General features: G+C 46.5%; 1 protein-coding gene across 1 annotated transcript in view; it reads left to right on the top strand.

Annotated features, from left to right (window-relative positions):
- The window catches only part of LOC119660144 (cadherin-23-like), a 189542-nt gene that overhangs the window by 33131 nt on the left and 137614 nt on the right, over nt 1–18797 (top strand). Inside the window, exons 4-7 of the mRNA XM_038068544.1 lie at nt 15653–15740; nt 15808–15970; nt 16190–16359; nt 16518–16698. Coding sequence (XP_037924472.1) covers nt 15653–15740; nt 15808–15970; nt 16190–16359; nt 16518–16698 — 602 coding nt within the window. The remainder of the gene's footprint in view (nt 1–15652; nt 15741–15807; nt 15971–16189; nt 16360–16517; nt 16699–18797) is intronic.

Here is an 18797-nt window from a genome sequence, read left to right on the forward strand (position 1 = left end):
TCGCGTGTCTTTTGAAGGTTCCACTTCCCGCTCCTTCCCCTCTTCTCTGGCGTCCCAGAGGGATCTATTCTGGGCCCTTTGTTATTTTTTATCAACGACCTCCCCCCCTCCCCCCTTTTACTTGTCCCTGTTTGCTCTATATCGACGACCTTAAGCTGTTTTCCGCTATATCGTCGCCTATGTGATGTGTCCCTTCAATCTAACCTAGAAACTCTAGTTCATTGGTGCTTGACTAATGGTTTAACACTAAACGTGAGAAAGTGTCACTCTATGTGCTACTCCCTAAAATCCTCACCCACTTCTTTTTACTACTCCCTTACTTCCTTATTCTACTTAAATTCCACTCAAGACCTCGGAGTCACTTTCGACAATAAGTTCCGCTTTGATACCCATTGCTCCTCCTCTGATTTTGACTCCATCCATTCCTTCTCTCTTGAATTGGCTGAGGAGTACTCCACTCCGTAATCTGGTCACCTTCTCGTAACTGTGATTGTCTTGCCCTGGAAAACGTGCAACGTAAATTCACTCGTTCCCTGTTCTTTACGAAAAGCTTTCCTCGTGTGGACTACCCCTCTCGCCTCCGCTTTCTGAACCTACCCATCCTACAACAGCGTAGATCCTATCTAGATTCATGCACATTTTTAAGGTTTTGTGTAAAAAAGGCCCTAAGTCCTCATCCACTTGATGTTGGACCGGACGAAATGAGGCGCAACTTATTCCCTCTTTTTTTGGTCCACGGACTCTAGTTTAGGGCTTAGCAGCCAAAGTTCAAAAGATAGTAGGCGAAAACGGTTTTGCGGTTTCTTACCAGGGCAGAGGTAAAAACTCTTCACATGCTGCCCACCTCCTTCTCTGAGAGCAGCGTGACCGAACCGGCTCGCATTTGGTCCGGTCTGGCATCAAGTGGATGCGGACTTAGGAACTCTCAATCCTTAAACAAAAAAGAGAATATAGTTTCCGTGACTGAGTCCTTTACAAAAATGTTAAATGCAAAAGAGGTCCGACTTCCAAAGGCTCCTTGCGAGAACTTCTATTTTTGCGGTTAAAACCTTGACCAAATTCTTCAGACAAAATAGACGATTGTTGGATTCTCTTCTTGTGACTATAGGCGGTATCGACAGTGTTGCTTCTTGATTCAAGTCTACTGTTCCAGATCCTTATTACCTGAATTGGAGAATGGCGAAGGTGGCTCGTCCAATAAAAGTATTTCCGACACGCAAGTTGCTCGTTCATCCACAATATGTCTGATCTGGATTGAGTTACAAACCTCTCAAGTCACAATGAAGCGTATCAAGCTAACGTTATATCAGCCGGTTTTTTGCTCGTTACTAATCAGCTTCAATGTTATCAGCCCGAATTATATGTCTGCCTGTTCCAACTCTTTTACAGAGAAAAGTGGACAGTCCTCTGCGCTCTCCGCGCCGACGTCACCACCCCATACGGGGTGTGCAGGGAAGAGTGCCTTCACAATGCGGTCCATCTGCTCGGCCTTAAGGGAACAGGGTTTCCGCAGAGCCCCGATTTTTCGGGTTACAAGTTTGTAACCGAGTCCCCACGGATCCCCATTCACCTCGTCAATCAGGTCTTGCCAGCAGCGAGCTTTGCTTTTGTTTATTGCGCTGCGGAGTCTCCTTTTGGCTGATTTGTACTCCATCATTGTGGTACACGCCTCCTCCCGGTCGCCTAGACGTTGTGTTAAGCGGCGGAGCCTGTGACATTCCTTCCGGAGCTCTGCGATTTCCACTGTCCACCAATACATGGAAGGTTTGCCGCGCCTCGATGTCTTCCTGGGCATGGAGGCTCCGCAGACCGTCGTTATCAGGTTCATAACTGAATTTACGACAGTGTCAGCAGCGGCGCCACCGCCCCCAGGAGTACCCTTCAGCGTGGCCTCACCTGTTCCTAGAGTTTCGACAAACTTCCCGGTGTTCACTTTCGCGACGTTCCATACACAGAGAGATCGCTGGGGTGGCGCACACCGAGAGTTTGTGTATTGGTGGTCACTTGCCGAAAAATCTTCCAGAACTCGCCACCCGTCCACCAGCGACACCAGTGATTCCGATGCGAAGGTTACGTCTGGAATGCTTCCTTCGCAGCCCGGGCGCCGGAACGTTGGGGTGGATCCGGTGTTTAGAACTACCAGTCCTGTTCTCGCCGCCATTTCCAGAATTCGTTTCTCTGTGGAATCTGTGTGAGGCATGCCCCATTCCAGTGCCCTAGCATTGAAGTCACCTCCGACCAGGATCCGCCCATCCGTGCTTAAGATAGCGTCCTCCAAAGCGTCAAGCCTCCGACGAAAGTCCGGCATCGTCTCATTCGGCGTAAGATAGACACTGAAAAACGTTATCCCTGAACACCGAATCCAGACAAAGCCGTCCCCTCGGCCTTGGGCAAGAACCCCCAGGAGGGTGCCGTCCCGAACCCAGATGGCAGCGGTACCTGATATGTCTGGGTGCCATGAAACTGGGCCCTTGTTTCGGTACTGCTCACTGATGAGTACTAAATCAGCTTTGGTCTCCGCAGCGAACTGCGCTAGCAACTCGTGAGCGGTTGCACTCCGGTGCATATTGATTTGTAGGATGTGAATCATGTTGACCGTATCCTAGCTCTTTCCAGTTCCGCTCTGAAAACTGGACACCGCCCCGATCCCGCAGTGTGCGCAATGCTCTCATCAGTCGCGCCACGGTCCCTGCATAGAACACAGCTTTCCTTTTCATTGCAGCTGTTCGCTTTATGGCCATCCTGACCGCATTTACGGCATGTTGCCCTTCTGTCAGGTCCCCGGCAGTTTGCAGATGTGTGCCCATAGTCCAAACATCTGTAACATTTGGTTGGGGCGGCCCGAATTCGTATCCTACACACTACCCAACCAATTCTTATTTTCCCGCTGTTTAGAAGCTTCCTCGCGTATTGCTCGGCAACTTCCACCACAGCGAGTTTTTGGCCTCGGGAGTTTGCGGGGGTGATACCAATCCGGACATTGGTTACCTCCGGGCATTCGCGTTTGATGGCCTCTTCTACCTCGTTCTTTCCATGAGACAGTCAAGGTCTCGGATTTCTAAAGCACACGTGGGTTCCAGGCTAGAAACCAAAGCTTTTTCTCCTAGAAGCCCCTTGACTGCTTCACAGAACGTGACTTTATTTATAGTCTTCGGGCCTAGTTCGACTAAGACTCCACCACCCTTCGTTTTACGTATGGAAGACACCTCCGCTCCGTTGTCTTCGGGTTTGATTTTGTAACGGATTTCACTGAGGACTTCCGCAAAAGTCTTGCCTCCCGTCGGCTTAATAAGCAAAGCTGGCGGTCTAGTCCTCCTTCGTCTCCCCACCTTTTCTTTTGGCACTCCGTCCTTCGGGTCCGCCTTAGTATTAGGCAGAGGTTTTTCTGATGGCGCGACGTGTTGTTGTCTTTTGATCCTCTTCGCCTTCTTCTTTTCAGCCCTGGAGAGTACCTGAGTGAAGTCTCCTTCAGATGTCCCTTCCTCCTTTCGTTTTTTACCAAGTTCGCTCTGCAATGGGCTGTCAGCGATCCGTTTGGTACTCGTGGTGTTCTCCTCGAGAAGCGCGGTTGTTTCTGCTTCCTGCGGATTTTGTCTTACTTTCCATGTTCGCCTATAGTATGAAATCCTGTCCAGGAGCTCTTCCAGTTCCATTAGCCCGGTTTTCACCCCCTTACCGACGTTTTTCTGAAGGAACGTCGAAGATCGCATGTGCTTCACAACTGCCGTGCATTTTTTAATAAGTCTTTCCTCTTCCGCTTGTGCCAGAGTAATCGACAGTCCTCCCACTCGGCTTATATTCGAAACCATTTTATTAGTTTCGGCAGTTTCCACTGTGCCTCTTTTCCCAATTACCGCACTGTGCTGTATGGTCTGGGTACAGTGCGGTAATTATGTAGCCCTGACTCAAAAACAAAAGGAGCTCGGAAAAAAGAAATACAAAGATTATTTCCTTTATAAGGAACTTTGGCATTTTGTTTCATTGGCAGAATCACGGTAATCATTCGTTTTTATAAGAGAGAACGGAAGGTATTAAACTATCATATTATAGGCTTCCCTGAATAAGATTACAGCCCACACGGTAAAACTTCAACTTGCCTTCATTAGAATATCTTTGAAACCTACGCGATGAGCACAGTTGAGGAGCAGTCTAAGCTTCTCGGGAAGACCTAGAGGGATATGATTGACATAAAACCCTTATGTGGGGGATCGGAAGACGATTGGAAAGCAGAAACAGCTACACTCCCCGCTGAGAGCGCTGCTTGCGCCAAACAGACCACAAATAACCCACTTCAATGCAAACTGGGGAAACGTGCCTGAAGAAGACTTTATCAAAATAGTTTCCAGGGTCCATAAAAAGAAGGCGAAGAAGGATAAACGGAAACAACTGACTACGCCGCCAGAGACCCGTCTGCCCAAAGACAAGGAGGCTGCAAACTAAAAGCCAGGAAAGACGAAGAAACGAAGAAGGACTAGACCGTCGACTCTGCTCATTAAGCCGACGGAAGGCAAGACATTTGTGAAAGCCCTTAGTGAAATCCGCTACAGGATGAAATCTGAAGACAACGGAGCAGAGGTGTCTTCTATATGGAAAACAAAGAATGGCGGAGTCCTCGTCGAACTGGGCCCGAAGGGGACTAGCAAGAGTACGTTCTGCGAAGCTGTGAAGGTTCTTGTGTCTAGCCTAGAGTCCACGTGCTCTCTAGAAATTCGGGATCTAGACTGCCTCACAGAAAAGGTCGAAGAAGAGGAGGTGATAAAGCGTGAATATCCAGAAGTAACCAATACCCGGATAGGTATCACGTCTGTAAATGCTCGAGGCCAAAAACTCGCCGTGATAGAAATCCCCGAAACTCCTTAGCAGCGATAAAATCAAAATTGAATGGGTACTTTGCAGGGCACGAATGCGGATGTCCCCAGCAAGTGCTACAAGTGTTTGGACTATGGACACACGTCAGCAACTTGCAAGGAACCGCAGATGCGGCCACGTCGGTTACCAACCAAAAACCTGCAATGAAAGCGAAAGTTGCGTTCTCTGCGGGAATCATGGCGCGTCTGGTGAAAGCGTCACACACACTGCGGGCTCGGCACGGTGTCTAATATTTGGGGCGGAACTGGAAAAGACTAGGGCGCGAATGGCGTGATCCCCATTTTACAATTTAACATGCACCGGAGTGCAACCGCTCACCAATTGCTAGCACAGTTCGCTGCGGAGTTAAAGGCTGACTTAATGCTAATCAGCAAGCAATCTCAAAACAGGGACCCGGCTTCATGGCATCTCGACTTATCAGATACCGCTGTCATCTGGGTTCGGGACGATGCTTGACTTCGTCTTCTTGCCGAGGGCCGAGGGAACGGGTTTGTCTGGATCCGGTGTTTAGAGATAACGTTTTTTACCGTTTACCTGACGCTGACGATGCCGGACTTTCAGCGCGTTCTTGATGCTCTAGAGGACGCTGCTTCGGCCCCGGAGGAGGGGGGGGGGCGAATTCTCGTGTTCTTGTCGAGGGCCGAGGGAACGGGTTTATCTGGATCCGGCGTTTAGGGATAACGTTTTTTAGCATTTACCTGACGCCGACGATGCCGGACTTTCGACACGGGCTTGATGCTCTGGAGGATGCCGCTTTGGACCCGGAAGGGGGGGAGGCGAATTCTGGTGGGCGGTGATTTTGAATTTCGTAATGGGGCATTTCTCAGCCGGACTCCAGAGAGAAACGGATTCTAGAAATGGCGGCGAGAACCGGGCTCGTAGATTTAAACACCGCCGGAACCCAAGCTGTGAAGGAAGCATTGCTAACATCACTTTTCGAATCTCAGGCATGATCGGTGGACGGGTGGCGATTCCTGGAAGAATTCTCGGCAAGTGACCACCAGCAAATCACGTTTGAAGTGGGGACAAACGCGACACTCCCCCTGCCTATCGAATGTCGCGAGGGTGAACGTGGGGAAGTTCGTCGAAGCTCTTAGATCAGCAAAACAAAAACTGAGGACCCGTGGGGACTTGGCTACAAGCTTGTCACGTTGAAAATCGGGGCCCTGCGGAAGCCCTGCATACTAATTACCGACCAGATGGACCGCATTGTACGGGCATTATTTCCCAGACATCCTGCACCGGTTAATGCCAATAGCGACTTACTGAAGCAATCCGCGCTGTCGGGGACTTATCCCCAAGACTGCTCGGGTTCAGAACAGGGGGATCCGCAGTCGATGCTATTATGGAGGTCGTAGATGCGGTTCATCGAGCCGAGGCACACAGCCGCCGATCTCGACGGATAGTGCTCCTCATAACGCTTGATGTCGGAAATGCCTTCAGTTCTGTAAGATGGACAGATATGCTAGGCACATTAAAAAACTCATTCCACGTGCCAAGCTATCTCTTGCGGATATTGAGGGATTATCTGAAAGACCGCTCCCTGCTCTATGAGACGCTAGAGGGCCAAAGGAGGATGGAAATCACGTCGGGAGTAGCACAGGGATCCATTCTAGGGCCAGACCTCTGGAACGCTTCCTACAATAGTTTGCTGAGACTCGATATGCCTGAAGAGTCACGCCTGGTCGGTTATGCAGACAACGTTGCGACACTTGTTGGCGGACGCAATATCGAACAGGCGCAAAGCAGACTCGGCATATTGATGCAACGAGTAAGCGGTTGGATGACTCCAAATGGTTTCAGCCTTGCGCAGGAAAAAACCGAAGTAGTCATCTTGACCAGAAAGAAAATCCCGGAACCTAAAATGTCCCAAACAAAAATCTATTTCTTTTGTTTCTATTTAATCCCGTGCAACATCCGTCAGCTGATACAGTGCAATTTGGGTCGACCGTCCTGCCCGATAAGCATGTTGACACTGATGTGGGGGATTACGCATTAGGACGTTGGTCCTAATATACATAGTTGTCAACGACCTTCTCCACCGTTTTGAGTATCAATGATGTTAGGCAAATTTGATTTAAGGTTAAAAGATCCTTTTCACCCGAATTCGGAATAAAGACCAAACTTGGTATATAACCAAGACTATGCTCCCCCTTGCCAAGCTTAGCCCCAAGATGATTTCTAGGCCTCTCTGGAACAGTGCTGGAAATATGCCATCTACTTCGGGTAATTTCGGTGATTTAAAGATTCCTACCTTCCAAGCATACCTCTTTTGCTAGTTTCTAGTTCTCCTTTCTTCTTCTTGTTCGTTGTTTAAGTGTCGACCCCGGGAAATGAGTTCTGAGAAGTAGATGTACGCTGTCCTCCTCATTTTTGGTGAATGTCCCATCTTCTCTCTTAAGACAGAAAAAAGATATTGCCTTATCCTTGGCTACAGCTTTGTATTGCTGCGTTGCTATAGTCAGTCTCCCGTTTGTTTTGCCGGTTGAAAAGTTTTCGGGCCTCTCTCCTCATTCTAGCTAAGTTCCTGTTCTATCAGACCATATCGCTTAATGACTAACCGTCTTAACCAAATAGCTAGCCTCATATGCGTCAATGACAACTTTGTTGAGGTCGCCGCCCCTTTCTAGATGAGCTATGTCCCAATGCATTCCCCTAGCATTCCTTATTATTCTTTTTATTTCGGAGTTCCCTAAAGTTATGTCTAGTACCTCTTGTCTACCCCTCTGATCACGAATGTTGGAGTGTTTCCTATGTTATATATTTTTTTAACTCATTAAATTAAAGAAGGTGCTCACCTCTTCGATTGATATCGCTGCTTCCACAGCCTTCGTGACGGGTCTTTGAACCGCAGTGAAAAGAAGTGGTAATGCCTTTGTCTCACAGTACTTTACTAGTTTAACGACTAACTCCGGTGGTATCCGAATGTTGTTTCCTCGTGGTTGACGGAATCGGAAGTCTTAGAAAAGTCCGTGTAAATAACGTGGATTTTCTGCCGAGAGTTGAGGGTGCTCCTTAGCTATAAGGTGGCCGAAGTGGGGGGTCAACCAGTCATAGACGTACTTCCCAAGGGCATTGGAACAGGATGAGAGGAACGAAATAGGGCGGTCATTCTCAGCAAGAGTATGGTCACCGTCTTCGTGGAAGGGAAAAAGAAGGGCTTCTTTCCACAGAAAATGACACTCTTCGAGTCATGAAGAGTGTGTGAAAATAATGCATAGAGGAAGGAAAATGAACTTAGAGGTTTTAATAAGGAAGAGGTTAGGGAGACCATCGGGGCCGAATCCGACATTGGCATCAAGGTTGTCAATGAGGTACTCCACCAAGGATAACCGGGTAAGGATGACAGGGGATTCGGAGGAAGCTGTACTCAGAGGGGTAGAGAACAAGAAGAGGGAGAGGGGTTATACACTGAGGAGAAGTAACTGCAAAGTAAATCACAGGATACCTGAAGAGAAGTATCAGTTAAGCCTGAGAATTTGATGAAAGTGGAAGGGGGCAGGGAGGCATTGCGGGCGTTGTGGATGTGAGACCAGAAATTCTTCAAATTACCACGTACCAATTTGATTTCAACAATATCCAAATAATCCTTTCTAGACTTAACTATCAGCGACTTAACTGGAGATCGTTGAGCGCTGAAATGGACAAAGTCTGTACGGCTTCCGGTGCAAAAAAACTTTGTCCTCGCTACTTGCTTCAAACGAAGTTTTTTATTGGATTTCATAAATGAACCATAATGTCTAGTAACTCAAGAGTTTGTGAGAGGAAGGAACGTAAGTAGGAAGGAGGTCAGAGAGAATGGAATAAAAGGGGCTTGGTCGCAGATTAATAGTAAGAGAATGAGAGCCCAGTTGATTGACGCCAGAGCTTCAGTTCAAACTCCTAGAGTTGCCTTTACGAAAGTTGAGCTTAGAGGGCTTGCGCATAGTATGAAAGTTGAGGCGTGGCAGTTGTACCTCAAACTCAATAGCAGGATGATGGGCATCAGAAGCCATATAGGGAAGAACAAGAGAAGATTGAGAAAGGATCCTTTCTAGCATGTTGGAGAGGACTAAATCAAGAGTGCGATTTAGATGATTTGTGGTGCGGCTGAACTGAAGAGAAGCACAGGTGTTCATGGAAATAATCAAAGAAGAGACGAATGTGAGGAACAAATTGGTAGTTGTTGCAGGCAATAAATAATAATAAAATAACTGGCGTTTGGAGAGAAAACACATATGGTGATAGAATCATAGGAGGTAGAAGATGAAGAAAAGATGTATTCAGCTCGTAGAGGCAACTTAACCCCAATTAAGGCTCCTCCAAAACTAACCCTCGAGGAGCTCGGAGTTTAAAATCCTATCATCCAACCACGTTACAGTAATCAGATGAGATGGTGTTGGAAAGCCAGGACAGAAACACGACAGCTTAGTACGTAGGCTACTCACATATTGAGAATAAAGGCTTAAGCTACTTGACAAATTGTTTTTACTGGTCGCCGAGGCAGGCGGGCGACACGGAAATTCATTCGTAAATAACCCCGTTGTTAGCGCTTAATGAATATTCCGGGAGGCCAAAAGGAGGTTTGGGCGACAGCGATGTGGATACGTCACTTTGAAGGATGCAATTACGCGGTCGGAGGAGTCATCCTTCGTCTTGGACTAACTTAATTGTGACCATTGGCTCCATTAGTGTTTGGAGCCCTTCTCCACTGTTAGAGTATCACCCTTCTCCTCCAACATGGCGCCTTTTTGCACGTCACTGCCCACCCTAAACCATAAAAGATCTACTTCTAGGTTATCCAGCTTTTCCTCTTTATTGGGCAGCAGGTCTACTTCCCTGCTTGATCCAGTCCTTTCAGCCTCTATGACCCCTGAGATTCCTCCGGGAGCTCGGTAGGTTTTTCACCCGATGTCTTCTCCGAAGTGTCTTTCCTCGGATTTCCTAGTATAATTGACTTGGCAACCTCTACGCTTGATTGCCTCCAGGATTGGACTCTCCATAATCGCGTATGGAGATACACATTCTTAGCAATTGGGAGGCCCATAAGATCGTCCATTTCTAATACTGCAGCTTTAGGAAAAAACACTGTCACCAGCCTGGCAATTTAGGGACTATAGTCCTAAGCAAAGGGAACTGCGGCCACTAAGGAGGGGGGACTACAGGCTGAATCCTGCCTGTCAGAACCTTCTCCGCCATCCTTACTGGGAAGAGCGGAAGAACGGGAAGCTGGTGACGTGGACGCTACTGGTTCAACGCCAGTATGTGGAAATGGATCCAAGCGGTCCGAACACCGTGAACCTGGCCCTAAGCCGACGGCAGAAGAGGGCACTGCGAAGGAAGATGAAGCACCTTGGGAATGAAGACATGGTCGTGGCTGTACCACTAGGCGCGGTAACGCCCAGAGAAATCGGACGCAAAGTAGCGGAATCTCCGGCGGAAGGTGGGGATAAACTGGAAACCCCGGTTAGATCCACACTGGACGCACCAGACTCTTCAGTCAGCGGTAATGCCCGCAAGAAGCGTAAGACCAACACATCTGCTGTGGCCGACGCTTTATCGTGCTCCGCACCAGGGCTTACATCCACGCGTCTCGTGGGGATTAGGACCGGTGTGCCGGGAGGTGATCAAATCAGCGAGAGAGATCTCAATGAAGCTGGTCCCTCCCACAGGAATACGAACACGAAGGCGGGAAGGAAGAGGACGTATGCGCAAGCTGCGGCCTCTGTTCTGACTGCTGCCGTGGGAGTTTCCTCCAAGGATGGCAAAATGTCAGAGGGACAATTTACCATCCTCCAGGAATGCCTGTGGAAGAAAATGATGGAGCCTGGAACGAAGCCACGATTTAACGATCAAGGTTTTCGTGATGGGCTTCTACATTTGGAGTGCGCTGACGAGGCTGCCTTAAAGTGGCTCCAGCAGGTAATCCCAACTTTGAGTTCCGGCGGTCGGCCCAAGTTCACTATTGTGAACACTGAGCTACGCAGGACAGAACATGTCGGATGTTGGCTACCGGGCCCTCGAACGAAGGCAGAGGACATCATCCGCTTGCTGGGTGAACAGAACCCGGGCATGGACTTTGGGCACTGGAGGGTAAAGTTCATGAATGCCAGGAAGGACCAATCTACAAACGTGGAGGGCTTCAACTTGGTATTCGAACTGGACCAACAGAGTTTGAATGTGCTCAGGGGAAGTCACCATATGGTGCTCCACTTTTTCCTATATAGACTGAAATTCAGTCATATCAGGAAACTGTAGGGCATCATCTCCATTTTGAGAGCGAAGAACAATGATGGTCTTCGACTCACACAACATAGAGCAAATTGCAGCATCTTCGGTGCGCTCTCCCACAATGGAGACGTGCGCGGAGGATAGGGCATACAGGGGCGGAACCCCCGTATGGGGGCTCGCACTGGGCAAGGGACTACAGAGTGAATCCTACCTGCTAATAACTTCTCCTACACCTTCCAAGGAACAGGCGGAAGGAAGGGAAGCCAGAGACGTGAACGAAACTGACTTGATGCCAGTTCGAGTGATCGAATCTATGCAACCCGGACACCGCAAACCAAGTAAGGTGCTAAGTAGAAAACAGACGAATGCTCTGCGGGATGAGGTGAGATCTTTCGTGGATGAGAATATGGGAATTGCGGTACTCCCAAGTACGGCTTTTCTCAGAGAAATCAATACGCGGACTTCCGCATATGCTTCTAACTGTTTTCCATAAGACAATAGACTAAGTTTATGTCGAAAAACATAAAGATTGGTCAAATCAACCTGCAGCATGCCAAAGCTTCCTCCTACCTGTTGGCAGCGCGAATGACAAAGCTACAGGATTTCCCCTATATCTTTCTGGTGCAAGAACCGTGGGTACGATTTAACAGAATCTGTGGTATTGGATCAGTAAAGGGGGCTAGGATCTTCTACGACGAAAGATCCATAAGACCGAGAGCTTGCGTCCCGATGTCAAGACGGTTAGAGGCAACTATGCTGAGAGAATATTGTTCCCAGGACTTAGCTACGATCATCATACAATACCAGATAAATGGCGAGAGGAAAAGCATCATAGTTACCTCCGCTTATTTACCCTATGATTCTTTGTATCCTCCACCGACGCAAGAACTTAGGGATCTGGTGGCGTATGCAGAATCAAGTGGTCTCGAACTCTTAATAGGTTGCGATGCGAATGCTCAACATATTTGTTGGGGCAGTAGCAAATGCAATCCAAGAGGAGAGAAGCTATTTGATTTCATCACTTCAGCTGGTTTTATGACTGCAAACGTAGGGTGCGCCCCTACGTTCGTGGGACCTAACAATCTGTACCCCAAAATTATTAGAGTTGATTACACACTGGCGAGTGCTAGACGAGGTCTCACTGTCAGATCACCGATATCTAGAATTCAATCTGACTATTGCGGGCGAACAGTCTGCAGTACAAAGACGGAACCCTAGGAAAACGGATTGGGCAAAGTTCAATGAACTTCTTGGCAATAAAGTACAGTTCCCTAGGCGACTAAGGACCCCTTTGGTGCTGGAAGATGAATTGAAAACTCTGAACTGCACACTTTTAGAGTGCTATGAAGAGGCTTGTCCTATTTCCCGAGGCCAAAGCGGTAAAACGGTTCCTTGGTGGAACCGAGAACTGCAAAAACTCAGGAAATCAACCAGGCGACTTCTAAATCGTGCTTGCAAAAGTAACAAGGACGAAGACTGGTTAAATTTCAGGAACTCACAACGTGAATATAAGAGGCTCGTGAGGTGCTCGAAACGAGACTCCTTTAGAGCGTACTGTGAAGAACTGGAAGGCGAAAGGGAGACTTCAAGGCTGTGCAAAGTCCTCAAAAAGGATGAGTCGGCCAAGTTGGATTCTCTTAGAAAACCCGACGGTACTTTCACGAGCTCCAGACTGGACTCAGTACAGACCCTCCTGGAAGTACACCACCCGGGGAACGGGTGAGAGAAGTGGTAGGGGGAGAGTTGACGGTTCTTGCAACCCCTTCAACACGCAAGTGTTGCAAGAGGAACTAGAACACGGCGAAAGCGGTTGTTACCCTTGAAAAGGTGAGAGCTGCGATACTGTCCTTTGAACATTTCAAAACACCTGGCATAGATGGCATCTATCCGGCAATGCTAAAGGAGGGTATCGAGCATTTAGAGCGACCTCTAAGAAATATTTTTCGAGGATGTCTTGCTCTGGGCTACGTGCCTTCTTCTTGGCAACAAGTTAAAGTAGTTTTCATACCGAAACCTGGGAAAGATGACTATTCTAATCCAAAGAACTTCAGACAGATCAGCTTGACTTCATTCTTGCTGAAAGGTTTGGAGAGACTGGTGGAGCGTCACATTCGTGGAAACGCACTTAGGTCACACCCACTTAGTGAAAACCAACATGCTTACCAACGTGGAAAGTCCTGTGAGTCTGCTCTTCATTCTTTGGTCACAAAGATAGAGGATGCAACTTTGAATGGTGAGTACGCGATGGGGGTGTTCGTGGACATTGAAGGGGCTTTTGACTGTGCGCCTATTCAAAAACTTTGTGATGCCGCCAGAGCGCATGGTGTTGATGATGCTTTAATTAAGTGGATCCATGCTATGCTAACGCAAAGATTGCTGTGCGCTGAGGTAGGGGTCAATCGCTACCTGACTACGGAAGCAACGAAGGGCTGCCCCCAAGGAGGTGTGCTTTCGCCGCTTCTGTGGAGTATGCTGATCGACTCACTACTATGCGAACTGCAAAATTTGCCAATACACGCTCAAGCTTATGCTGATGACGTGGCTGTACTTGCTGTTGATCGGGATCTTGGAACGGTGTGTAGGAATATACAGCGTGCCGTTGATTTGATAGACAGCTGGTGCCTTAGACATGGTTTGTCAGTTAATCCAAATAAAACCACAATGGTTTTTTCACAAAAAGGAGAAAACTGGATGGACTTTGCCTTCCTGAGATGAGGGGTACTACCCTTCAACTCTCCGAAGAAGTGAAATATCTGGGGGTTACTCTAGATAAAAAACTTCTTTGGAACAAACATGTAGAGGTAAAGATAAAACGAGCTCTCACAGCTTATGGACTGTGCAGACGGACCTTTGCCTAGACATGGGGACTCAGGCCTCATGTGGTAATGTGGATATACGTTGCCATCATTAGGCCGATGTTCGTATATGCATCCGTAGTGTGGTGGGTTAAGGTGAGACAAAAAGGTTTTCAACGTAAACTAGCTGCACTGCAAAGAACTGTTTGTCTGGGTATCACTGGTGCCATGAGCACGACATCCGGCGCAGCTCTGAATGCACTACTCAATTTGCAGCCACTGGATATATTTATTCAAAGCACTGCAATGAGAGCAGCTCATAGGCTAATTCGATTAGATCTATGGGAAAACAACGGATGTGGGGGGCACAGAGCATTGGAAGAGTTACTGAGAGGACTGAATCCAGTTCTTACAATGCCTTCCGATTCTCGTGTCCCAATACATCTGTTTGGTAGAAGATATGTAGTTACCCTGAAGCGTAGAGAGGACTGGGAAGACCCAGAGGAATGCGTGGCGGGATATACGGAAATCTTCTACACCGATGGCTCAAAAACAGAAGAGGGTTCTGGAGCCGGAGTCTACCTCTCGAATAAAAACGAAAAGTGGGCTTTTCCTTTGGGACAATATGCAACGGTTTTTCAAGCCGAAGTTTATGCGATCCTAAGGGTGGCAAACTGGGTGATTGACGAGCGGTTGAAGGGCAGGCGCATCGCAATCTGCAGTGACAGTCAACAGGGCATTGAGCAGTCCTTTGATCACCTCGAAAATCGTTCAGGAATGCAGAAACCGTTTGAACTCTATGTCTAGATTCAATACGGTGGAACTACTCTGGGTACCTGGTCACTGTGACATAGAGGGAAATGAAATCTCGGACGCTTTAGCGAAAGAGGGGTCAATCTCCCCTATGCCGGGACCGGAGCCAGAAATTGGGGTATCAGTAGCATTGGCTAAATCTGTTTTCAAAAACTGGGAACAAGTTTCCCATAATGACAGGTGGCAGAGCCTAAATGCTGCTCGACACACCAAACTTTTCCTGCCAGAACCCAACATACGTAACGCAAAGTTTATCCTGTCGAAAAGCCGGAGGACTTGCAGGTGTATTGTGGGCATTCTGACAGGCCATAATTCACTAGCTGGGCATATGTTCAGAATAGGAATTACCGAAGATGATACGTGTCCCTCCTGTAATGAGGAAGCGGAATCCACGGAGCATTTCCTATGTGAATGCCCCGCCTATGGACGCATCAGGCATCAGATCTTTGGTGCCGATGTTCTCCAATTACGACGGGTAGCATCACATCCACTAACGGAAATCCTACGATACGTTAACGAATCCGGAATATTCCGTTAGATGGGGGACGCGAGTACAATGGGCCAACACGGCCTGAGTGCTCGGAAGCTGTAGCTTCTCCCCACCATACACACACACACAAGCCATTCCGCCGTGTTCTCTGTCGCACAGTCCACCAGTATGTTACCTTGTCGAAAATTCCGCACTCCATCCCCTGCATATCTGCCTGTCTGTAAGGTCTTCTATAGTTTCCTGCTCTTCACGAGCAGGTATTTGTTCCAGAAGCGTTTTTGGAAATATCATTCTTCTTCCTAACTCCTGCCTTCACCCCTGACCTACTCTCATATCACATATCATCCTCGAAGACAGACATATCGCTCTCAGAGAGAGACCGTTTGGTTCCAGTGACCTATATTCGCTAACTATTTCTACACATGAAGGCTTGTTCCAAGAAATCTCTCTATTGAACCTTGCGGATCCTTTGCAGGTCTAACACCCAGACCCGAAATTGAGTCCTTCCAGCTTGGAACAAATAAGCTTTTGAACGCATCTATAAATCGAGATCAACGTGGTTGGTAGGTTCTATTTATGATACCTCATTGAATGTATGTCACTAACCATTCTATGCTTTCATTTTCGAAGGTTTATTGAAGTAAATGCTCGACAGGATTATGAAAATCCATCCCAACAAAGATATGAGTTCCTAGTTACTGTCGGCAACCAACGAGTTTCCGTTTATTTGCTACTACAGAATATATTCGATGAAAACCCATCAATTACTTACAATGGACCATGTATTGCCGAGGTATGATTACAATAAGCGGTGAGATTTCGATAAATCACAATACATTGCAAAGATAAAGCTTAGCTAGCGAATCTATGCCAAGCTTACCTGATAAAGCTAATTCAAATTCACTAGACCGTTTTAGATACTTGCATGTGAATGTGGACTGTTTGGTGAATCCACTAGCTTCCAATATATTAGTCTACGTTATGTATAGCCTGTGTATATCTATCCAAACAGGAGTTGCAATCGAACTTCAATACAAAGTGTGTTTTCCTGGTTAACGATCCTGACGGCATGCAAGGCAACAAGATTCGGTTAGAAATCGAAGGCAACAATGGTGAAGCAGATTTATTTGAATTCAAAGACGCGATAATTGTAGACACATATCAAATGGAATTCACCTTATAGTAAGTATCCCACTTTCATGGCCTAACTTCTCCCATCCTGTGCACGAATGCACGGAACCTTAGTATGCAAATAATTTCTCTACGATGTTCCTTTTCCACCCTATTAACGAAGCTTTGCATGCCATTACGAAATTATTTACACTTCTTGTTTACTCCAGTGTGAAGAAGGAGTTACGCTATGAACAACGAGCGCTCTATAGCTTCCGTACTTACGCCTATGATATTGCCAACAACAACGGCTCAATTGCAACGATTGTGGAGGTACAGGACATGCCGAGTATGGATCCAATCTGGGTAACACCATTTGCAACGGCCACGTTCAAGGAAAAGTCGGAACAGGTAAGGAATGCAGTAAAGGTTATTGCGCTATTCTTGGAAACTTACAAATAACCAACCATGAACAAGATTTCCTTAGATAATATAACATTACTAGATGACCCAGCAAACGTTGTTTTGCCATATAAACTATTTCTAGGTAATTTCTAATGTAGACAAAAAATAACTAACTTATTGAAAGTGTGTAAGGATGTGGTATATGCGTGAAATAGGCATGGAGCGCTGTGAACGATGAGGGAATATAAAAATAACAAACGTCAAACATTATTATTTTTAAGTTATTATAATTTGCATTCCTTAAAATTATATATCATTAATTAATTACGACAGTAACACTAACAAACAATATCAATCTCTTAATGCTCTAGCGTGAACAATATTTTTTATTAGCCCATCTTTAGCTAACACAAACAAACTGGATGGTTTACCCGCTCGAGAGCATGCCTCGTATAACTGTCCGTATGAAAAACATGGTGTGCTCAAATCTAAGCCACACTCAAATCTAACACAAATCGCGTACCGTTGCAAAGCCGTGACGGGTTCAAATTACGAAGCAAGATAATTGGAGATTCAACCTTCAATTGTAAATTATGCGGTGACATGCCTGGCCGTTCAAAAACTCTGTGGGAAAATTTACAGCTTGGCTGGCATCGCAAACTGTATCAATAGATTTGTATGATACCAAGTTCCCTGGCAACACCTGTTGTCACTTCAGATTCAAATTGTCAACATCTCTATTTTTTCCTGCTAAAATTGCTCTTTCCGCAAGCCACTCATGACTTATGTACTGTGTGTGTACATCGGGAAATATTTGCTCAATGGGAGTATCTTGCGAATCAACGATTGTGCAGAAATCGGTCGGTAATTTTACGCATCCAGCTTCATCTATAGCAACTTTTCCATCACCGATATCTAATAGGGCCCATAAACTATCAAACAAATTGTGCAACGCAATAATTTGCTAATGTATGGGCGCGTTTGATGCGTTGCGCAAATTTTTGACGAATTTCAAACATGTTTGAAATCTTTTGCGCAACGGAGACGTGAAATATAATTTTCGAGAATGCAAAATTTTCAACCTCGTCCCCGGAGGGGTTGGAAAGTTTATGGAGGAGGAAGGGGATGGTACCTCCTGTTCAAACCCGGTCAAAATTCAATGCGCCCATGGCCCTTATAAGGTTATGGCCACTCAAATTGGGATTCCTTTTACATCAGCATAGCCAACTTGAATTTTCAAACCTATGTCATGAGGAGGACATAATGGGGAGGATAGGTAGAGAAAAGAAAGGTTCTCTTCTTCTAACCCCGTTAAAGGACAGCGGCGGTCATAATCCCTTTAAAAGATAGGGTTTAATTTTGAGCCCTATTCCCGCAGTGATAAAGGTATCTTCTCTCTCAAATTCCCTCCGTCTAATGGGGGGTATTTTGTTATCATCAGTTGAGTCTGCTTACCATACCCATAAGAGTGTAAAGAGGATATATAGAAGGAAAAAAATGTCCCTCCTTTCCACTTCTGTCAAAGTTATGGCATCCCGAAAGGGGCTATTTTCGAATCATAAATAAGGCCGAGTAATTATCGTCCCAATGCGGAAGGGGGGCTACAGAGCGGATCACCCCCACCATTCTACCCCTCCCGATAACAATACAGAGAGATGCAATACCATTTTAATGGCATGTTGCTCGTTCCATTTCCAACTTGTAACTAATGTTTGAACAAAATGTATGGGAATTGCAATTGCACAACGCAACGTTGCGCATCGCTCCGTTACACAATTTGTTTGACAGTGTATGGGCCCTATAAGGGTTGTTTTAAGAATGTTTGAGCGGATGGATCTTGAAGCATTTGAACGCGCATATTAACTTTCAGCTGTACTTTTTCAACATTACGCCACAATGGCGATGATTTTAAGCAAGCCTTGAACTCATCAGCGTATTTTGAATGTGGAATGACGGGAAGTGTTTGTGCATGTTGAGTGCTTTTGAGGTTACGTAAATCACTTGAAACATTAATCATGCAAAATACACTCAAAATTAATAATTTTATTTTTATTAATAAAATAGGAATAATTAATAGTTAATATGAGAGTTACACTGAGATAGCA

This window comes from Hermetia illucens, chromosome 6, assembly GCF_905115235.1.
Source record: "Hermetia illucens chromosome 6, iHerIll2.2.curated.20191125, whole genome shotgun sequence".
In the NCBI taxonomy this organism is placed as follows: domain Eukaryota; kingdom Metazoa; phylum Arthropoda; class Insecta; order Diptera; family Stratiomyidae; genus Hermetia; species Hermetia illucens.